This window comes from Musca autumnalis, unplaced genomic scaffold, assembly GCF_047663935.1.
Source record: "Musca autumnalis isolate F117 unplaced genomic scaffold, ASM4766393v1 scaffold_1, whole genome shotgun sequence".
Lineage (NCBI taxonomy): Eukaryota > Metazoa > Arthropoda > Insecta > Diptera > Muscidae > Musca > Musca autumnalis.
This window is the reverse complement of record NW_027411644.1, coordinates 183035474-183059888: the sequence shown is the minus strand read 5'-3', so window position 1 is coordinate 183059888 and position 24415 is coordinate 183035474. Positions and strand designations below refer to the sequence as shown.

General features: G+C 35.4%; 1 protein-coding gene across 7 annotated transcripts in view; it reads left to right on the top strand.

Moving 5' to 3' along the window:
• Positions 1 to 24415, top strand: part of ppk24 (pickpocket 24) — a 396134-nt gene that overhangs the window by 351527 nt on the left and 20192 nt on the right. For 2 of the 7 annotated variants that reach the window (XM_073959181.1, XM_073959182.1), the window contains 7 exons: positions 14593 to 14796; positions 14902 to 15091; positions 15147 to 15274; positions 22728 to 22848; positions 23007 to 23156; positions 23237 to 23435; positions 23570 to 23735. In XM_073959181.1, the coding sequence (XP_073815282.1) occupies positions 14648 to 14796; positions 14902 to 15091; positions 15147 to 15274; positions 22728 to 22848; positions 23007 to 23156; positions 23237 to 23435; positions 23570 to 23735 (1103 nt within the window). In that variant the 5' untranslated portion in view covers positions 14593 to 14647. Of the gene's footprint in view, positions 1 to 3063; positions 3585 to 3689; positions 3739 to 4206; positions 4497 to 14592; positions 14797 to 14901; positions 15092 to 15146; positions 15275 to 22727; positions 22849 to 23006; positions 23157 to 23236; positions 23436 to 23569; positions 23736 to 24415 lie in introns of those variants that run through there. The other 5 variants (XM_073959180.1, XM_073959179.1, XM_073959183.1 and 2 more) reach the window with 5 other exon arrangements.

Here is a 24415-nt window from a genome sequence, read left to right as displayed (position 1 = left end):
TCCAATCTCTGTGAGAAAATTTCGTTATGATCCGATCAAAATTCCGACCTGTATTGTGATTGCAGAAAAAAGTGGAAAAAGGGATATATTACCGATTATTGTGATATCTCTATTATTTGACCACCTACGCCAACCTACTTTGCATAATTTTAAAGATGGGATTTTCTACTTTCTTACTCAGGCTTTGCTTTTAGATGGTCCCATTCGTCATTATTATTAAAATCGCAAAAATTAAAATTTGGGTTCTATTAGTGACTTTTGCGATTTCTTCGTACTTCTTTTCCCAGGTTTTGCTTTTTATATACCCCTTATAGGCGCTGAGATATTTGCTTTGGAATAAAATGTTAACCTTTTCTCCAAATAAATTTTTTGCTCATTCCGACCCCTAAATATTATCCGACCATCACCAAAATCAATAGGCTTCTTCCTCTGTGAAACCTCCATTAACCCTCGAAATTTCATGACGATCCGATCAAAATTGCGACCTGTAGCGTGATTTCCAAAAAAATGGATAAATGGGATATGTTACCGACTATTGCGATATCTCCATTATTTGGTCACCTACGTCGACCTAGTTTGCACCATTGTAAAGATAGAATCTTCTACACAAAAAAAAAACGGCCTCTCTAACATATGTCCCAAACATATTTTGCAGCGAACATATATATGTTTGCAACAGTCCCAAACATAATATATGTTTGGGTCTGCAAACAAATATATGTTTGGGTGCAAACATATATATGTTTGGGTGCAAACAAATATATGTTTGGGTGCAAACATATATATGTTTGGGTGCAAAGATATTTATGTTTGGGTGTAAAGATATATATGTTTGGGTGCAAACAAAGATATGTTTGGGTGGAAACAATTTTATGTTTGGGTGCAAACATTTTATATGTTTGGGTGCAAAAAAATACAAACCAAAAAGGCACAAAAAAAACAAACACATGCACCAGTGGGCGCTTACTGAGAGCAAGGGAGCGTAAAATTCAATGTAAAACACTTTAAAATGTGTGCTCACTTGCTCTCAGTAAGAACTCACTGGCTATCTCTCTAGTATACACACAAATGTTTTGGTTTTTTATTGAAAGGCAAAAGAACAACAAACACATAGGTACATACAAAATTCCAAAGAAATACATAACACACTTTAATAAAAGAAAAACTGATTGAAATAATTTGTAAATAGTCACACTTTTAAAAAGGAAAAATATATAGAAACGTAGTTGAACGCTTCTCCTTAGTTGTGAAATAAAACAAATTGTCCTCATAGTTGAAATCATCAGCGGGGAATCGGCATCTAGAATCAAATGATTATGTAATGTAATAAATAAATATGGATATGCCATATTTCAAATATACATAAGTATGTATGTAATTACCAATATTAAATGCGATTTCTTCCTTGTCCAATAAAATAATTCCATTCAACTTTCCGATTCAATTATAAAATGTATTGGGCATTTAATTTACTAAAAAGCACAATTTCTTTAAGAAAACACAAAACACTGATTTATTCACTCACTTTACCGTCTTGACTCTACAAAGGCAACTAAAACACTGAAGAAAGAAAAAACAAAATAATTCATACCATTTCTTCTTATCCTCTTCGCCTGCTGTTAACAACAACAAAACAAGAAACACACGAGTTTGACGCATACACGCCATCAAAGCACCAAAGCCCCCTTCTACGTCATCTATTATACAATACACACAACTCTTTATTATAAAACAGCATTTCGAAGCCGCGAGAGCACTGTTATTACTCTCGTTGACAAACATTCTCTCTCCACCCATGAAAAAATGTTCTAACATAAAAAATATGTTTTACCCAAACATATCAAATTGAAATATGTTACAAAATGTTGCAAACATATATTTGTTTGGACCCAAACATATTATGTTTGGATCCAAACATATATTTGTTTGCAACCGGTCCCAAACATAAATTTGTTTGGATCCAAACATATTTCTAACATAAATTTTTCTGCGTGTACTTTCATAGTCAGGCTTTGCTTTTGGAAAGTCCCCAACCAAAGCTGTGACATTTGTCATTATAATTAAAATCGCAAAAATGAAAAGTTGGGGTTTATTTGCGACTAGTGTGATATCTTCGTTGTTTGATCACCTACTTTTGGTATACGCCATACAGAAGCTGAGATATTCGCTTTGGAAAAAAAGTTGTCTTTTTATCCACATAAGATTTTTGCCCATTCCGACCCCTGAATATTATCCGACCATCACCAAAATCAATAGGCTTCTTCCCCTTCGGGACCACCATGAAAATCCAAAATTTCGTGACGATCCGATCAAAATTGCGACCTGTAGCGTGATTACAAGGTTTAGATGGACAGACGGACGGACACACATAGCCAGATAGACTCAGTTCGTCGAGACATTCATTTTGGTATATATAAGTATGGGTCTACGACCATTATTTCGATGCGTTACAAACTTTTTGGCCAAAACCAACTTATAATACCCTCCCCACATAGTGGTGTAGGGTATAAAAAGTGGCTTTTCGAAGAGGCGCTCGTGTTATTTTTCGGGGAAATTAATAATTATAGGGCGAAGAGAAGCGTGTTATGCCAAATAAGAACCCGCCAGCAGAGGAGGTACCACCACAATTTACCATGGGCGATGTTGTCCGATATCATCCAAAACGCGAAATTATCCAAAGCGTTGGACCCCTACGGAATCTCAATGGTAATGCTTACGCATCTGAATAAACCCCGCGTTCATTGCCTAAAGTGTCCTCAATCTATCTATCGTTGGCCATTTATATTGTACCATAAGCCATAAGGCAAGTATGCCAGCAGAGGCGAATCAGTCATAGTGGCTGAAGGTCTCGATACCGCCAGCTATGCCAAGTTGTTCGTTGGGAAATCCACTGCCACACTTTGCACCACATGGACGGCGGAAATTAGGCACTACTTGAACATAGTGGTCGATTTTCATGTTCTGGATAATTTTCTTATTTGTATATCGACCCACTCTTATATTCACATGTATGCAAATGTTCTTCTCTGCACGGTATTTATAAAAACCAATCGTTTGCTTCAAAGTCAACGTCAGTTGCAAGTTATTGTTACTCGTGGATAGATAGATAGATTCCAGGCAACGATACTATTTGCCTTCACCGAATCAATTTCAATATCAAAACAATACGGAAAAAACAACAACAGAAACGGTTTTTATTACTCCACGCAAAAGTTGTTTGGAGGACAAGTGAACGCACAACACAGCAGCAACTACGACTACGACTTAATAAACATGAAAACATATCCTTTGGTAAGCCAAAACCAACATATCCCGCATCCGTTAAATCGTATCAAAAGTCAAACGGGACCATTACCAAAAACACAACAGATACAGGACCCCAGCACTACGACAAAGGAAACGGATGTTACACTTGTGATGGGCCGTGCTGCATGGTGGATACCATCACCAACAGTCGCAACAACAACTGACGGCAGCAATGCGCGAAATTTAACATTCGCCGCAGCAATGAGAGATTTTTTGCACAATTTCTCATTTCACAGCTATGGGAAATTAGTTGAACCGGGTAGACCATGCCAAGAAAAGTACGTAATAGCAGTACAGAAATATGTATGTGACATTAGTAGCGGTTAGTGGTGGTGGTGATAGCAGGCAAAGTGGTTAAAAATCGAATGTTGAATTGCTAGAAAAAAACCAAGTAAATATCTTTCTCAAGTATGGGCTGTGATTAATCGAAAAGTATCAGATTTTTTTTTATGTATTGTGCAAACAGGGCAAACACAGCATCATGTAGTCGTTCATGTACCCATGCCACCTACATCCATGCAAGAGAAAGGGTAGTATCAGATTCTTACAGAGTGTGATTTTTGTTTTGTCGTCTATCCATCTAAATCTTGAAATTACAAATAATTTTGATCGAATCGTCACAAGTGGTGGAGATGTGGACTCAGAGAAGAAAAAGCCTATTGAATTTGGGGTTGGTTAGACAATATTTAGGGTTCAGAATGGGAAAAACTTCTGTGGGGAAACAGTCAACTTTTCACTCCTACGGGAATATCTCTACATTTATTACTAACTAGTAAGAACGGCGTTGGGTTCAATCGGGCCGAAATGAAACCAGTGAGGAAGGGTTCAAAGTCAGGCGGGGTCGACTATATGATACCCCACAACACAGTGAATATGTAAAATATATATGGAAGATATACACAAATCTGAACTGATTTCGATATAATATGGTGCACTTATTACTAGACCAACTTTAGTCACACATTCCAAGTTTCATCAAAATTGGACAGATATAGGCTGTTTGGTGTAGCAAATACGTGAAATCGGGCGAAAATATATATGGGAGCTATATCCAAATCTGCATTTCGATATAACTTTGCACATTTTTAAGATCGAACTCAGTCATTCATTACAAATTTCATTAAAATCGGACGGATATAGCGTGTTTGGAGCAGCAAATAAGTGAAATCGAACAAAAGTGTATATGAGAGGTATGTACAAATCTGAACAAATTTCGATATAATTTGGCACATTTATTTCTAAACCGAACTCAGTCACACTTTGCAAGTTTTATTGAAATCGGTCATATACAGCGTGCTTGGTGCAGCAAATACGTAAAATCGGCCGAAAATATATATTTTGGACCTACATATATCCAAATCTGAACCGATTTTCACCAAAAGCAATAGCGTTCTTCCTGTGGTTAAAAAAGTTATATTCGCCAATTTTCAAATGAATCGGACAATAAATGCGACCTGTATGTTGCGAACGGTCGGACATACATAGAGCCACTTTCTGAGTCGATTTATACTCAGAAAGTGATTCTATGTATATGCCTAGAAGGAACTATGGGTCTATATCGTTTCCTTTTGCATCTTACATACAAATCCAGAAAGAAAAAATACCCCTTACCACAGTATACTCGTAGTATAGGGTATAAACATTAATTTCCTACCTTTTGTGAAAGTACTAAGCTATTCCCCCTAGTCAAGACTTATTCCTAGAAGAAGTAAAATGTGCTATCTGAAGAATATCCGAATTCTTTTAAAACAAGGTTATGTAGAAAACGAGGGTTTAATATTTTCTAACAAAATTTATTTTAATTAATTTCTCCTTGGAGTCAAGCTTTATGATCCATAATGCATCTGAAAAAGGAAAGCCGACGATTCGAACCCACACACCCACCACTATGTGACATGCATGTTTCGCCTTCGGTAAAGGCTCTTCAGACATATCGGATGTGTAGCGGCTTCGATGTCCTCGAACTTTTCTTCTTTCAAATGCATTTTGTTTTGTTTTTTTACAACAACAATGGGGATTTTCCCATTCAGTTGTGCTTTCATGACAAACGCTTAGCGCTGCCTTTGAAAGTAAAGAGTTTGGCTCTGAACGCTAACACGCCGTGACAACACTTTTTTCCTGTGTTTTTCAAAGACGTGGGTTCAAACCCCAGTCTGGCTCAGCTGAAAGAGAAAAAAAAATGATTTTGCCTGAAAAGCCAAAATTTTTAAAATTTATTTTATTTGATAAAAATTCCGAATTACATGAATGAATGTTTCTAACTGACTAAGAATTATTTTGGAAAATTGTCATGACATTGAGTGACATTCAACACAACATGCGTTTGAAACTAACTTTTTTCTTACTTCTTGTAACCATTCCGGATTCTGGAACTTTTTCATGGTTTTCATCCTCAATGTTGACTAATATTCGTGCAGTCTTTATACGATCTATTGACACGACCTTTTCATTGTTGTTTATTTTGATTCTGAATGTTTTATCATCTCGACGTATTACCAAGTACGGTCCATTATACGGTCGTTGTAAGCGTTTCATAACAGCATCATTCCTCAAAAATACATGTGTACATGTTGCGATGGAATATATACAGAGGTACTTACATTATGTTGTACCAGGAATTTGTAGAGTGGTCCCATATACCATCTCTGCAGGTGAATATGTGGAATCGGCGGATATTGAGCATCGTAGTCCGAGCATTATTAACGGTAACTTGTCAACCCAGTTTGTATCCGTATGACATTTGATGGCATTTTTCATGCAATTACCTTAGCTAGCTTCCGAAATAATTGACATTCAAATTGTCGTTCTTGATCCGTCGTAATTTGCTTTGGCACGCCATCTAGCCACCCAGCATTGTATAAATGCAGAAGCTACAGTTTCAGCTGTGATGTCTTCTATAGGAATCGCTTCGGTCCATCTTGTGAAACGGTCAATGCACGTGAGGCAACACCTAAAGGGTGTTTTTTTTAAGCCCGATAGAACTTGAAATTGTAAAAAATAACACAAAAAATTAAATTGTAATCAAAATTTTTTTTTATTCGAAAGATCAATACGTGACATTAACATTTGAAAATGATTTCGGGCATATAGGCACCGCGGCTGTTCTTGACGAAGTGCATTCTGGACGTCCAATTTTTGGCCACTTTTTCGAGCACTGCTGACCGCATGTCAGGAATAACACGAACAATGCTGGCCTCCAAGGCATCAATTGTTGCTGGTTTATCAGCATAAACCAGTGGCTTCACGTAGCCCCACAGGAAATAATCGAGAGGTGTCAAATCGCACGACCTTGGAGGCCAATTGACAGGTCCACTTCTCGAAATCAACTTATCGCCAAATTTTGATTTCAATAAGTCGATGGTTGCGTTCGCCGTATGGCACGTAGCGCCATCCTGTTGAAACCACATCCCTCCGGATCAATGTCATCCATATTTTCAAACAAAAAATCATTGATCATGGTGCGGTAACGATCTCCATTGACCGTAACGCGAGCTCCGGCCTCATTTTTGAAGAAATAAGGTCCGATGATGCCACCAGCGTGAAAACCGCACCATACGATGCATTTTTCTGGATGTAATGGAGTCTGTAGGGTCTCTTGTGGATTGGTCTCACTCCATATGCGGCAATTTTGCTTATTAACAAACCCGTTAAGCCAAAAATGCGCCTCATCGCTGAACACAATTTTGCGATAAAACAACGGGTCATTTGCCAACTGCTCTAGAGCCCAATCGGCGAAAGAACGACGCATATAATGGTCTCGTGGCTTCAATTCCTGCACCAGCTGGATTTTATCGCCGAGATCTTTGCGCAAAATTTTCCACGTAGTGGACGGACAGAGCCCCAATTCCTGCGACCGACGACGAATCGATAAATTTGGATTTTCTTCCACACTTTCGTTTACAGCGGCGATATTGTCTTCAGTACGCACATTCCTTCGACGTGCTGGTGTTATTGCATCCTCTAGAGAGTATGTGGTACGAAATCTATCCACAGTTCGACGAATGGCTTGTTCAGATGGACGATTATGTACGCCATACACATGACGAAGTCGTCTATAAGTTGCGCGAATTGACGACTGATTTTCAAAGTAAATTTGGATAATTTCGTAGCGTTGTTTAAGCGTGAGTCTATTCATGATGATTTGTCAGAGTATACTGAAACAAATAAAAAAAAGTTTCATCAAAATTTAATTTTTTGTGTTACTTTTTACAATTTAAAGTTCTATCTAGCTTAAAAAAACACCCGTTATAACCCTCCGAAGATGGTAACGGTCCAACGATTTCGATGCTGATAAGTGCAAATCGCTTGTCTGAAACAGGATATGAACACACAACGCTTTTTGTATGTCTTCCTACTTTTGACATTTGGCAAGTAACACATGTTTTTGCTCATGATGATATATCAGCTTTCATAGATTTCCACATTTCCACATCAGATATAATTTTGAGAGAGGATCGATTTCCTGGATTGAAAAATCCCAATATAATTCCAGTTCTGATTCGGTCATCTTGATTTTGTGGAGAACTAGACTGTGTTCCGTAGATGATAACATTGAAATCAGTTTCTTGATCCTTTGCTAAGTCGTTGAAGTTAAATTAATTAGGCATTCAAATCGTATCCAATCTGGACAAGAAATCAACTGTCGCGTTATCTTTTCCTCGAATATATCGGATATCCATGGTATGCTTCTTCTGATTTTTGTAGAAATGTTTCAAATTGGAATATGCCGCATGTAGTTCGCGATGATACGTGCTATATCTGCGTTGCGTTTCTGAAACTTTTTGGAATAAAATCCGAGCGGTACCCATTTATCATTCACATACTGTTGAAGAACCGCACCCATATCAAAGTCAGCTGCATCGACCCAAAGAGATATAGGCCTGGACAGGATAGGAAAGAAGGGTGGCATTTTCAAGTTGATTTTTGCACTCTTCAAATGTATTTCTGAGTTCCGGAGTCCAATCAATTTTCGTTTGTCGTTCTTTTTCTGACCATTCTTAACTTCATCAGGACCTCGTTCATGAAACACTGAAATGTCTTCGGAACGTCCTTCTCCCCGACCGGAATTTGAAAATACCCCTTTACCAAATCGTTCTTTGAAAAAATTGCCTTTCTATACAAATTACTGGCAAAATCATGTATATGCGGAATGGGACACCTATCTGGACATGGGTGCCATTTATTGTTCTGCTTTGGTACCAAATGAAGTGGACTTGACCAATTGCTCATCGAGGGTCGTCAAATTCCAAATTCCATCATATATTCCAATTCCTTCTTTACAATGTTCAGCTTTTCAGGACTTTTATCCTGATCAAAAATATTTATACTTAATAATGTCGCAAATTATTATTTCAATTTGATTTTTGAATTTTCATCTTGTCCCCTTCAAAGTAGTACCAATCTTCGAAACTCTTCTGAAACGCGCATTCTGGTATACCCAACAGCTCCTGTATCGATTTTTCTTTTCATTTGAACGAACTTGACGTGACGTTTTTTCGGTCTTTGTTCTTCCGGACGTTTACATTGGGATGATTGATTCGTCACCAATTATGACGATGTTCAACAGCTGATGAGCAATGTCCATGTCCATCGAAGTGCACACAAAAACAAACCGACAATTATGTACTAACATAACAGAAATCCAGTAAGGAAAAGATCAAAGTCGTGCGGAGCCGACTATATGATACCATACACCACAGAGAATATGTATACAATATGGAGTAATTATATAGTTTCCCTTCAGAAATGAAAGTGCGTACTTGGCTCCACCGTCACGTCATGGCTAATTGCTCGAAGGACGTACATATAACGGCTTATGAACTAATTAAATGTCGAAGAAGATGTACACACATATGAAATCGGGCATAATTATATGTTAATAACCTTAACTAACTTTAAAAGATCAGTATTGCTATCTATCCGGGCAAAACTATATATGATAGCTATATTTAACTCCAAACCGATTTAAATAAAATTATGCTACCTTTCCGCTACACATTCATTAAACACACATTTTATTAAAAATTGGAGATACATAGTGTAATCGGAGACGAAAATATATATGAGAGCTATATCTAAATTAAAACCGGCAATATTTTTTGTAGACCGAATTCCGACACAAATTTCATCAAAATCGAACATATTGGTGCATCAAATACCTAAAATCGGGCGAAAATATATATGGGAGCTATATCCATATCTGAACCGATTTCAATATTCTTTGGCAAACGTTTTTCTAGACCAAATTCCGACACGTATTTCAAATTTTATCAAAATCGTACATACGTAGTGTGATTGGTGCACCAAATACCTAAAATCAGGCGAAAACAAGTACGAACGGCGTTAAGTTCGGCCAGGCCAATCTTGTTATGCCCTCCACCACGATTTGTATTGATGTAAAGTGGAACAATTAGTTTCCTTTCGTTTATGAAGAAGACAAAATACCAATTCAAGTTCGTTAAAACAAAGTGGCTAATCTTCAAAATACCGAAATTCGGGAGGCACAGTTCCATGGGGGCTATATCAAAACGTCGATCTATAACTACAAATTTCTGGCGGAACGTTTTTAGACTCAAAGAACACTAAATACCAAATTTCCGATAATTCGGGTAAAGCCTTGAAAATACCGAAAATCAAGAGGTACGCTTCTATGGGGGATATAGGAAACCGCGGAATATTTTATAACCCCATGGAAGACTAAAAAACAAATTTTATTCTTTCGGTGGGATATTGACGTCAAAACTTTCTGAATTACGAAAATCGGGAGGTACCGTTCTATAGGGGCTATACTGAAACTTGGACCTATACCGACGAATTTCAATCAACCAGGCCTTTAACCTCCAACAAAGACTAAATACCAAATTTTAGTCATTTCGGTCGGTTGCTGTGGCCACAACCTTCAAAATACCCAAAATCGGGAGGCGCCGTTTTATGGGGCTATATGAAGGCGTGGACCTATACCGACAAATTTCTGGGAAAAAGTTGTATACCCTCAACGAAGACTAAGTACCAAAGTTTAACCATTTCGGTGTTATAATGAGGCTAAAACCGTGGACCTATAGTCCCAAATGTAGACCAAACACCAAATTTTAGCAATTTCGGTTGAATTTTGAGGCCACAACCTCCAAGATACCGGAAATAGGGAGGTACCGTTCTATTGGGGTTATACTAAGGCGTGGATCTATACCGACAAATTTCATATGGAAGGTCCAGTGAAGACTTAAAACCAAATTTCAGTCATTTTGGTGGAATATTGAGGCCACAACCTTCAAAATACCGGAAATAGGGGGTATCATTTCAGCAATTTCGGTGTGATAGTGAAGTTAAAAAACGTGGACCGATATATTACATTCGCAATAATCAACATCCTAGGGGTAATAGAAACTTCTGTACCAAATTAAAAAACTCTAAATAAAAATAGCGAGCTGTAATTAATTTAATTTCAACAGACAGACGGGCGGATCGACGGACATTGTTATATCGACATAGAATTTTTTATACTCTACACCACACTTTGGTAAGGGGTATTATGTCTTTGTGTATTTGTATGTTACATGCAATAGGAAACGAGATATTCTTTTTAGAGACTTTCTGAGTCGATTTATGCATGTCCGTCCGTCCATGTATTTTTGTAATTAATTATATATTCTTGATCAGCGTGCAATTCTACATCTATATAGCCCTGTCCGTCCGTCTGTGGAAATCACTCTAGCGTCCGAACGGATTGAAGTAAGTGGATGAAATTTTGGTAAAATCTATTGTATGTACGGACTTTTGATATTGATAACGGGCTATGTAGGTCCACGTTTTCGTATAGCCCCCATACAAAGTCACGCGTCGTCGTTTTAAGGAATTTTGAAGATATTTGTCCCATTTTACCACCGAATTGGTTGTAATTTGGTATTTTGTGTCTCCAGAGGCTAAAAAACATTTCTACCAAAGTTTGTTTATATAGGCTCACGTTTTGGTATAGCTCCCATATAACGTCACTAAAGTCCCATTCGACCACAGAATCGGTTGTAACTTTATATTTTGTTTTTCCAGAGGCTAAGGAACACTTCTACCATAACATGTTTATGTTTATGATATAGCCCCCATAGGACGATATCTCCCTATTTTCGGTATTTTGAAGCTTTTAGCCTCATTATCACACCGAAATGGCTGATATTTGGTATTTAGTCTTCGTTGGGGGTATACAACTTTCCCCAAGAAATTTGTAGGTATAGGTCCACGTCTTCATATAGCCCCCATAGAGCGGTTTCTCCGTATTATCGGTATTTTGAAGGTTGTGGCCACATTAACCCGCAGAAATTGCTAAAATTTGGTATTTGGTCTTCATTTGGGATTTTGAACGTTACATATGAAACTTGTTGTTATAGGTCCACGCCTTTATATAGCCCCCATAGAACGGTACCTCCTGATTTTAGGTGTTTTGAAGGTTGTGGCCTCAATATCCCACCGAAATAACTGAAGTTGGGTAGTTAGTCTTCGTTAAGGGGTATTATGTCTTTGCACCTGAAATTTTTCGGTATAGGTCAACAACCTTATATAGCCCCCATAGGACGATATCTCCCAATTTTCGGTAGTTTTGAAGGCTGAAATTTGATATTTCGTCCTCCTTTGGAATGCAAAACTTTCTCCCAGAAATTTATCGGCATCGGTCCACGTTTTGATGTACAACCCTTTGAAGCGGTACATCCCAACTTTCGGTATTTTGAAGGGTTTAGCATCATTAAAGCACCGAAATGGCTAACATTTGGTACATAGCCTTCGTTGAGGGTATACAACTTTCCACCTGAAACTGGTCGTATAGGTTAACGTTAGTGTTGGGTAATCTAGTTCCAAGTTCACTGTATTATCGTCATAAAATCTAACGTGTGACATTAAGCATACGCAGTTTTTTCAAACAAATGATGTGGGCCATTGGAACTGCAAAGTGAACTAGATAGTTCCATATAGTTCTTTTGGCACAGCTTTAGTCAATGTACCTCCCGATTATCGGTATTTTGAAGGTTGTAGCCTCATTATTTCACCAAAGTGTCTGACATTTGATATTTAGTCTTTTTCTAGGCTACAAAAATTTCTCTCAGAAATTTGTCGGTATATGTATGTACTAGACGTACGTTTTGATGCAATTTGATAGTTAGTCTTCTTTGGGGTATACAACTTTCCAGCTGAAATTTTTCGTTATAAGTCCATGTCTTCATATAGCTTCCATAGAACGGTACCTCCCGATTTTCGCTATTTTGAAGGTTGCTATTCAATATCCCATCAAAATGACTGACATTTGGTAGTTAGTCTTCGTTCCCCTCGGAAATAGCAGATATTTGGTATTAAGTTTTTGATAGGAGTATGAAACATTCCACCCGAAATGTGCCGGTATATGTTGATATCCTCAAATAGCCCCCATAGGACCGTACTTACGGTATTTTGAAAGTTGTGGCCTCAATATACCACCGATATAACTGAAATTTAGTATTTAAACTGCCTTGGGTGTATAAAATATTGCAGAAGAGAATTATCAGTATAAGCCCTTTTCTTCAAATAACCCCCATAGAAGCGTACTTCCCTATTTTCTGTATTTTGAAGGTTGTGTGTGTTGAAGGTTAGTCTCCGTTGGTGGTATAAAACTTTCCACCTGAAATTTTCCGCTATAGTTCCATGTTTTTATATAGACGCCATACAAAGGTCCCTTCCAATTTTCGGCATTTTGAAAGTTTTAGCCACATTATTCAACGGTATTTAGTCTACGCTGAAGTTACGAAACTTTCCTTCAGAAATTTATCGGTACAGGTCAACGGTTTATACAGCCTCCCGATGTCGGTATTGCCCAATTTTATGTATTTCACTCAATTCGGAAAATTGTAAATATTGGTCCATGATTTGGAAAGAACAAAAATGTCGCCCCATATAAGCTGTTTTGAAGAGAGTATTATCAGTTGAGATAGATTTACTACTCCTGCAAAAAGGAAGAGTTCAGTACTTTCATAAATAAAATTAAACTAATTGTTTCTATTCACTTCATGTTTAACTTGGGGTAGATATATATTTTTCCTAAAGGACGAACGCTATTTATTTTGAAAAAAAAATCGGGCCACATTTGGATGAAGCTCCTATATACATATATTTTCGCATGACTTTGGTTAAATCTGAAACCTGTGACGGAATTTAGTCTGGGAAAATAAATATATATACTTTTTAGGGTCTCCAATGAATATTTCGATGTGTTACAAACGGAATGACTAATTTAATAATACTCTCCATATTATGGTGGAGGGTATAAATATATGGGAGCTATATCCAAATCGAAACCGATTTCAATATTATTTGGCAAACTTTTTTCTAGACTAAATTCCGTCACACGTTTCAGATTTACCCAAAGTTGTGCGAAACTATATATGGGAGCTATATCCTAATCCGACCCCATTTTTTTTTTCAAAATAAATAGCAAAAAATATCTTCCCCAATTTAATTTGAATCGGCCAATAAATGCGAACTTTACTTTGATTACAAAAATACATGGACGGAAGGACATGCATAAATCGACTCAGAAAGTCCCTAAAAGGAATATTTCGTTTCCTTTTGCATGTTACATAGAAATGCACTAAGACATAATACCACTTACCACAGTGTGGTGTAGGGTATAAAATGCGAAAATCTAACATACGTAACTCACATAATTTGAAAAATAACGGTTTAGTTTTTGATCAGACCTCGTATACTTTCTTGGATCTAGAATCATTATTTCGAGAAGTTAAAACGGAATGACAAACTTAATATACGCTGGTGGAGGGTAGAAAAGTCTCCATCCTTCATCGGTTTAGAAAATATAGATTTTTGTCACAAAAAATCAATTTCTGTCTCATTGCTCATTGCAAACCTACGCAACACCAACTGCAAACAGAAATATAAAAATATCTCATAATGCATCATAGGGTTATCATAGGGTCTTTTATTGGCAAGGGATCTGGAAGTATAAAATAACTCCGATTCATTGCAAAATTTGTCTGAGAAAAACGTTAATTCAAATTGAACGAAACCACTGTGACACTTTTAAACAATAAAACCCCATTTTCTCCTCGTTAATGAACTGAAAGGGATGCACGTAATTAGCTGGAATACCATTTTATTTGCAATACAACACCACTATTAGCCTACCATTCCAAAATAAATCACTTTGCCTCATTAACCCTGACTAAAACAAACGATTTGCTTGTCTTTCATTCTCTACCCCACATCTCCACATGTGTATGTATGTGTGTATTTACCTTCGCAAAACATCCACAGACTATTTTGGCTTGCTTTTCACATATTGGCATTATCGGCGTTAATTATTTTTCTTATGAATTACACCAACACGGACAAACGTCTGTTGACCACCTCTATTTACGATCCCATTTATCCCATAAGTGAAGTTTCATTTCCTGCCGTATCGATTTGTTCAATGAATCGCATATCGAATGAATCGGCCATGCGTTATGCCGAAGAACTGTAAGTAGCACCAAACCCAATTTGTGTTTCGTTATTGTTTTTTTGTTTTGCTTTGCTAATGACATTCTTTTGTGTCGACCGCGAAAAACCCAACGGCCGTCCCAGCCAAAGGAAAGATCCCAAAAACCGCAGTGTGGAACATTTCTATGAGCAAATTAAATTTCTTCAATACAATTATTATGTACGCGGTGATATGCCTGATTATGAAAAAGCGTTGAAATTTCAACGTTTTCTAGATATTTATGATCGGGAGGATGATGAATTGTTTTTTAATACGAGGCGTCGTATGGCAATGGTAAGATTGGAAAATTTTGATTTTGGAATAGACTTTTAATGCTTTGTTTTTATAGCTTACACCAAATTGTAGCACCATCATACAAGGATGCCGCCTGGGTGGTGTTGAAATTGATTGCGCACCAGAATTTAGCGAAATGTTTACCTCAAAGGGACTTTGCTGTACATTTAATCGGGATAAAAAGTAAGTTTTAAAAGAAGAAGAAAATTCACCAATGAACTTTTCTAGAGAAAAGGGTTCACCAATGAACTTTTTCTAGAGCAAAATATTCACCAATGAAGTTTTTTAGAGAAAAAGGTTCACCAATGAACTTGTTCTATGGAAAAAGTGTCGCCAATGAACTTGTTCTATGGAAAAACTTTCACCAACGAACTTTTTCTATAGAAAAAGTTTCACTAATGAACTTTTTCTATAGAAAAAATGAGCTTTTTCTATATCAAAAGGTTCACCAATGAATTTTTTCTATAGAAAAAGGTTCACCAATGAATTTTTTCTATAGAAAAAGGTTCACCAATGAATTTTTTCTATAGAAAAAGGTTCACCAATGAATTTTTTCTATAGAAAAAGGTTCACCAATGAACTTTTTCTATAGAAAAAGGTTCACCAATGAACTTTTTCTATAGAAAAAGGTTCACCAATGAACTTTTTCTATAGAAAAAGGTTCACCAATGAACTTTTTCTATAGAAAAAGGTTCACCAATGAACTTTTTCTATAGAAAAAGGTTCACCAATGAACTTTTTCTATAGAAAAAGGTTCACCAATGAACTTTTTCTATAGAAAAAGGTTCACCAATGAACTTTTTCTATAGAAAAAGGTTCACCAATGAACTTTTTCTATAGAAAAAGGTTCACCAATGAACTTTTTCTATAGAAAAAGGTTCACCAATGAACTTTTTCTATAGAAAAAGGTTCACCAATGAACTTTTTCTATAGAAAAAGGTTCACCAATGAACTTTTTCTATAGAAAAAGGTTCACCAATGAACTTTTTCTATAGAAAAAGGTTCACCAATGAACTTTTTCTATAGAAAAAGGTTCACCAATGAACTTTTTCTATAGAAAAAGGTTCACCAATGAACTTTTTCTATAGAAAAAGGTTCACCAATGAACTTTTTCTATAGAAAAAGGTTCACCAATGAACTTTTTCTATAGAAAAGGGTTCACCAATGAACTTTTTCTATAGAAAAAGGTTCACCAATGAACTTTTTCTATAGAAAAAGGTTCACCAATGAACTTTTTCTATAGAAAAAGGTTCACCAATGAACTTTTTCTATAGAAAAAGGTTCACCAATGAACTTTTTCTATAGAAAAAGTTTCACCAATGAACTTTTTCTATAGAAAAAGGTTCACCAATGAACTTTTTCTATAGAAAAAGGTTCACCAATGAACTTTTTCTATAGAAAAAGGTTCACCAATGAACTTTTTCTATAGAAAAAGGTTCACCAATGAACTTTTTCTATAGAAAAAGGTTCACCAATGAACTTTTTCTATAGAAAAAGGCTCACCAATGAACTTTTTCTATAGAAAAAGGTTCACCAATGAACTTTTTCTATAGAAAAAGGTTCACCAATGAACTTTTTCTATAGAAAAAGGTTTACCAATGAACTTTTTCTATAGAAAAAGGTTTACCAATGAACTTTTTCTATAGAAAAGGGTTCACCAATGAACTTTTCCTATAGAAAAAGGTTCACCGATGAACTTTTTCTATAGAAAAAGGTTCACCGATGAACTTTTTCTATAGAAAAAGGTTCACCAATGAACTTTTTCTATAGAAAAAGGTTCACCAACGAACTTTTTCTATAGAAAAAGGTTCACCAACGAACTTTTTCTATAGAAAAAGGTTCACCAATGAACTTTTTCTATAGAAAACGGTTCACCAATGAACTTTTTCTATAGAAAAAGGTTCACCAATGATCTTTTTCTATAGAAGAAGGTTCACCAATGAACTTTTTCTATATGAACTTTCCAATGAACTTTTTCTATAGAAAAAAGTTCACCAATGAACATTTTCTATAGAAAAAGGTTCACCAATGAACTTTTTCTATAGAAAAAGGTTCACCAATGAACTTTTTCTATAGAAAAAGGTTCACCAATGAACTTTTTCTATAGAAAAAGGTTCACCAATGAACTTTTTCTATAGAAAAAGGTTCACCAATGAACTTTTTCTATAGAAAAAGGTTCACCAATGAACTTTTTCTATAGAAAAAGGTTCACCAATGAACTTTTTCTATAGAAAAAGGTTCACCAATGAACTTTTTCTATAGAAAAAGGTTCACCAATGAACTTTTTCTATAGAAAAAGGTTCACCAATGAACTTTTTCTATAGAAAAAGGTTCACCAATGAACTTTTTCTATAGAAAAAGGTTCACCAATGAACTTTTTCTATAGAAAAAGGTTCACCATTGAACTTTTTCTATACCTAGAAAACCTTTTTCTATAGAAACCAGTAAGGAAAGCATTCAAGTCGAACGTAGCCGACTATATGATATCCTACACCACCAGGATTTCAGTATAATTTGGTGAAATTTTTTATAGACCAAACTGCGTCGCTTTTTCAAAATTTCTTCAAAATGTCTGTATAGATTTGTGTTTGGTGCGTCAAATACATGAAATCGGCCAAAAATATAAGTGGAAAATGAACAGAACTTGTGTTTGGAGCACCTAATACCTCAATACATGGCAGCTATATCCAAATCTTAACCGATTTCAGTATAATTAGGCACACTTATTTCTACTTTGAATTTGGGGACATTTTCCAAATTTCATCAAAATTGGACAGAATTTGTGTGTTTGAAGCACCAAACACCTCAAATCGGGCGAACATGGGAGCTATATCCAAATGTGAACCGATTTTCACCAAAAGCAATAGTGTTCACAAAAATACATGGACAGGCGGTCGCAAGGGCGTAGCCTGGATCCAATCTAGGGGGGGGGGGGCAACTTCTTTTTTTTTTTTTTTGGTGATGTGTATAATTTTTACATACAAAATTTTAAAACCTTTATTTATGTACTTACCTGATACATGACTGGATGAAATAATACGATGTGCAAATGTTGGACCAAATTGATTGCTCCCATCGAGAGTTATCGTTCACACCACTTTACAAAATATTTTCCGAAACAAGCGAAATATACACCTAATGACATTGGATGCACATTCTCTTGTGGTTCGAGCATAGTAATTTCTTAGTAGATACATATAGCATACCTAGAAAGAAGACTCAATACTCTTTAATCATTTTTTTTTTTTCGTTCAAAAATTATAAAATATGTCAATAAAACAGCATATAAATAAATTTTTTTACTTCTACACATATAGTGTTCGCGCCAATTTCGAACACCAATTTCCATTTTACTATGGTAAAATTGATCACCCACAAAAATTGAGATAGGACACTGAAGTTTTGGAAAGACGGAATTAGCTATTATTTGGCATTTAGGGTGATTAAATCTGCACCAAAAATTATGGACATAGGTACTGCCCCCCATATAACGGTACCGTCCGATTTCAGTTATTTTTAAGATTTTATCTATAAATATATTTGCTTTAATTTTGAAATTAGGGTATAGGTATTTGGAAGTTATTATATTGGCTGAAATTTGACTTTCTAAGTTCAAGGTGGTCAAAAATTTTTATCCACCGAAAAGACAATATCCCCCTCAAAATTGCGAACATAGGTCCACGTTTTGGTATGGCATTTTTATGCCCTCAACCCTTATGCTAATGAGGTGATATACACTTTGATACGATCAAAATGTGTCTTATCAACATAATTATTTTAGAACCCAATTGAGACGCTCAGCGCCAAAACGGCCTAACCCACATGCCAAAAAAAATTAAACAGACTGTGAAGATTTAACTGAAACCTTTTGAAACAAATTCTAAAAAATGTCATATTGTATTATTTTAGAAGGTAGTATTACCTAGTATTAATCAATGCAATATGGAATTGTTTTAATAGTTATTTCAAAAGGTTCTTGTCAGACCTTTATAGTCTGTTTGATTTTGTGGGCATGTGGGTTAGGCCGTTTTGGCGCTGAGCACCTCAATCATGTTTGGACGAAATCTGTTTCAGACAATTTGGAGTCGTTTAAGCTATCTCCTTCCGTCTGGCTGACTGGACGCACAATAACTCTCGAACGGATCAACCGATTCGGTCCAAAATTTGGCCTTCGTAATATTTTATCCGAACTTAAACTAAGTTTGGTAAGATGAGCCATGTCGGTCCACTTCTTCAGGTACATCCCCCATAAACATTCGAAACTTTTCGCTAAAATGGCTCGAACGGCAACTCTGGCCCATACTTCCCACATCATAATATTTCTACGAGATATAAATCGTCCAAACATACATTAAAGAATTTCATCTATGCTTTCTTAAATAAAACCGTTTTTAATGATTAAGCAAAAATATCTATTTAACACATTTTGACATCACAAATAATTAAAAGGTGGACCGATATGGCCCTCTTCGAAGTTAAACTAAGTTTGGACCAATATAATAACTTGGACCGATTTTAATTTCGACAGACTAACTGACATGACTAGATCGACTCAGAATTTTATTCTGATCAAAAATATGTAAATAAGTTTTTCAACGCGTCACAAACGGAAAAACCTACTTTATATACCCTCCATACTATGGTGGTGGGTATAAAAATTACATACATATCTCATCTATTTTTCAACCGAATTCATTGGTTTTTCCAATTTTCGAAAGCTTACTTGCAAATAATAAATTAAATATTATAAAATAAGAAATAAATTATACTCTTTGGTATCTTCTAAGTAGCCTAGAGCTCGAGGAGAAGCATTTTCCTGTTTTTATGCGTTTTTTTACTTCAATCACCATAACTATATACCATAACTATAAGCTATATTTTTTTAAAAGTGGTTAACAAATGGTTAGGTTAAACACTTTTAAAAAAATATAGCTTATTCGAAAGCTGGCTAATATCTTTCGAATAAGCTATATTTTTTTAAAAGTGGTGGCATTTGCCGTTGTAAAATAAAAAATAGTTCATCGGAACATCAGCAATTTTTTTTTCAACTTTTGTATAACAATACAATTTTTCAAAACTTTTTTGAAGGATATAGGAGAGGGGGCAGCTGATAGAAAAAGTTCATTGGTGAACCTTTTTCTATAGAAAAAGATCATTGGTGAACCTTTTTCTATAGAAAAAGTTCATTGGTGAACCTTTTTCTATAGAAAAAGTTCATTGGTGAACCTTTTTCTATAGAAAAAGTTCATTGGTGAACCTTTTTCTATAGAAAAAGTTCATTGGTGAACCTTTTTCTATAGAAAAAGTTCATTGGTGAACCTTTTTCTATAGAAAAAGTTCATTGGTGAACCTTTTTCTATAGAAAAAGTTCATTGGTGAACCTTTTTCTATAGAAAAAGTTCATTGGTGAACCTTTTTCTATAGAAAAAGTTCATTGGTGAACCTTTTTCTATAGAAAAAGTTCATTGGTGAACCTTTTTCTATAGAAAAAGTTCATTGGTGAACCTTTTTCTATAGAAAAAGTTCATTGGTGAACCTTTTTCTATAGAAAAAGTTTATTGGTGAACCTTTTTCTATAGATAAAGTTCATTGGTGAACCTTTTTCTATAGATAAAGTTCATTGGTGAACCTTTTTCTATAGAAAAAGTCCATTGGTGAACCTTTTTTTATAGAAAAAGTTCATTTTTCTATAGAAAAAGTCCATTGGTGAACCTTTTTCTATAGAAAAAGTCCATTGGTGAACCTTTTTTTATAGAAAAAGTTCATTGGTGAACCTTTTTCTATAGAAAAAGTTCATTGGTGAACCTTTTTCTATAGAAAAAGTTCATTGGTGAACCTTTTTCTATAGAAAAAGTTCATTGGTGAACCTTTTTCTATAGAAAAAGTTCATTGGTGAACCTTTTTCTATAGAAAAAGTTCATTGGTGAACCTTTTTCTATAGAAAAAGTTCATTGGTGAACCTTTTTCCATAGAAAAAGTTCATTGGTGAACCTTTTTCTATAGAAAAAGTTCATTGGTGAACCTTTTTCTATAGAAAAAGTTCATTGGTGAACCTTTTTCTATAGAAAAAGTTCATTGGTGAACCTTTTTCTATAGAAAAAGTTCATTGGTGAACCTTTTTCTATAGAAAAAGTTCATTGGTGAACCTTTTTCTATAGAAAAAGTTCATTGGTGAACCTTTTTCTATAGAAAAAGTTCATTGGTGAACCTTTTTCTATAGAAAAAGTTCATTGGTGAACCTTTTTCTATAGAAAAAGTTCATTGGTGAACCTTTTTCTATAGAAAAAGTTCATTGGTGAACCTTTTTCTATAGAAAAAGTTCATTGGTGAACCTTTTTCTATAGAAAAAGTTCATTGGTGAACCTTTTTCTATAGAAAAAGTTCATTGGTGAACCTTTTTCTATAGAAAAAGTTCATTGGTGAACCTTTTTCTATAGAAAAAGTTCATTGGTGAACCTTTTTCTATAGAAAAAGTTCATTGGTGAACCTTTTTCGATAGAAAAAGTTCATTGGTGAACCTTTTTCGATAGAAAAAGTTCATTGGTGAACCTTTTTCTATAGAAAAAGTACATTGGTGAACCTTTTTCTATAGAAAAAGTTCATTGGTGAACCTTTTTCTATAGAAAAAGTTCATTGGTGAACCTTTTTCTATAGAAAAAGTTCATTGGTGAACCTTTTTCTATAGAAAAAGTTCATTGGTGAACCTTTTTCTATAGAAAAAGTTCATTGGTGAACCTTTTTCTATAGAAAAAGTTCATTGGTGAACCTTTTTCTATAGATAAAGTTCATTGGTGAACCTTTTTCTATAGATAAAGTTCATTGGTGAACCTTTTTCTATAGATAAAGTTCATTGGTGAACCTTTTTCTATAGATAAAGTTCATTGGTGAACCTTTTTCTATAGATAAAGTTCATTGGTGAACCTTTTTCTATAGAAAAAGTTCATTGGTGAACCTTTTCCTATAGAAACAACTCATTGTTGAAACTTTTTCAATGGAAAAGGACAGAAGAAAACTTGATACAATACCATATGGAGTTCTTATCAAAGACAACATGATTCTGTTATTGATGACCCAATTGGCCTTCTTTTAGAAGACCGATTGGTCTTCTTATAGAAAACCTCTTGGTTTTCTTTTGTCGGCTACCAAGACCAATTAGGTGTCTTATAGTAGACAACTTGATCCTTTTAAAGAATTCCACGGGTCTTCTCATAGAAGATAACTTGATCCTCTTATAGAAGACCCAATTGGTCTTCTTTTAGAAGACCACGTGGTTTTCTTGTAGAATATCAAGACCACTTGGTATTCTTAGAGAAGAAAATGTTTTCTTCTTTTATAGGGCCACTTGGTCCTCTCATAGAAGACAACTTGTTCCTCTTATAGGCGACCCACGCTATTGCTTCTGGTGGGAATCAGTACTGATTTGGGTACATGTATCTTCTATATTTTTTTCGACAGATTTCATGCACCAACCACCCCACCTGTGTCCAATTGTAGAAAGATCTCGTCAAATTATATTTAAATCGTGGTGGTGTAGGGTATCATATAGTCGGCCCAACCCTACCTTGATCCTTTCCTTACTGGTTATATTTTATTGGCAGACAATATCTAATCTAAAATATTACCTTCTCTCCCATAGATATATATCAAAGCGATCATTCCGTTATCGCTTTTTTGGCCCAGATATGGGTTTAGTGGTACTACTCAATGCTTCACATAACGATGATTTCATACCTTCGATGACGGCAGAGAGATTTGAGGTACGTATGTATCTGTATATAATGTTAATTATTTTGATATGAATTTCTGCATCGAAGTTAATTCTGACTATTTTGAAAATAACAATACACGCTTGTCCAAAATTAATTATAGATTTATGATTATTTATCGAAATGATAAATTAAATATATTATCTTAGGTTTTAATTCACAGTCCTGATATAACACCTAATCCCTCATCCGGCAGTGTAGAGGAACGTATGATAGAAGGTGGTAAGGATACATTTCTATCATTGACACCACGTATTTTTCAAACTGTCGATGAAGTGCGCTATTATAAACCCAAGGTGGTAGGTTTAATTCGGTTTTCATTTCTTAATTGTTATTTCAACTCACACCCACTTCAATCCATGCATTTTCTTTCTTTAAGCGTAATTGCATGTTCAATGATGAACTACCCGAACTATTTGGCAGCTCATACACCTACAGTAATTGCATATCCTATTGTCGTACACGAAGTCAAGTCGTCCTGTGTGAATGTCTACCCTTTATGGCAAACATTGTGAATATTTCATCATCTACAGCTTACTGCAGTCTGCAACATCGAGAGTGTCTGATGCGTTATGATTGTAAGTTGTTGTTAGGAAGACGAAGACAATAGTCTATAGTTAATGGTACATCTTCCTTTATAATGGAGATACCTCAGTTTTCGATATTTTTCTGGCAACTGTGTTCTTAATCTTCTTCCATCTTTTGGTTTCAGTTAAGTGGTATAATGTTATGACACAACGACCAAACAACCTCGGTCTGGATCGTGAAATGGAAGATTCATTATATTGTCCATATTGTTTGCCCACCTGCAGTGAAACAAAATACACTGTCACCGTAATGGATTTACCATTAAATACATATAATATGAAAACATTTCCGTAAGTATGGTAGATGAGGAGTTTTGCGACTTTTATTGTTTATATGAGAAGAGGGAAGTTATTGTAAGTATAATAACTTTTATTTATATTTAAGAATATCTTAAACGTATGAACTTTCCTAGCTTAGTGGATACTGGACATTTATTTAATAAGTCGAACTAACAATAGATTTCCAGCCGCCTCATCTTTCACGTTGTCTGTTCTATTTTAGATATATTCTTAAGCTTAGCTTTTTCTTCGGTAATAAGGTTAGATTATGTTTAAGGATCTAATAGTGTTGCTGCTTCACTCGGAGAAAGTTGGTCCATTGTGTTCAAAAGTTTGAAGAGAGAGTTTTTATAGTTATTTTGGATGAATATGGAGTAGAAGAACTTTCCGAAGTATTGTCGTATTCTTGATCGATGTTTTATGCTCTGACGTTAATGTAACTGCTTCCCCAGTGAAAGTGGTGAACATGTATATCGCATCCAAAGATTACCAAGCCTATACTCCCCAACCTTTTCTGCAGCTCCTGCGTGATCTTATCTGGTGGGTCGGGGTCCTTGTACGGTATGCAGATCGAAGACAGTATCAAGGTCTTCTTCCACCGCATAGTTGTGATGTCACATCTACTTGTCCCCATTTGAGGCGGAGAACACAGTATAGGTGGTGACGCTTAGTCCGCTCGCCTTGCTTTTGAT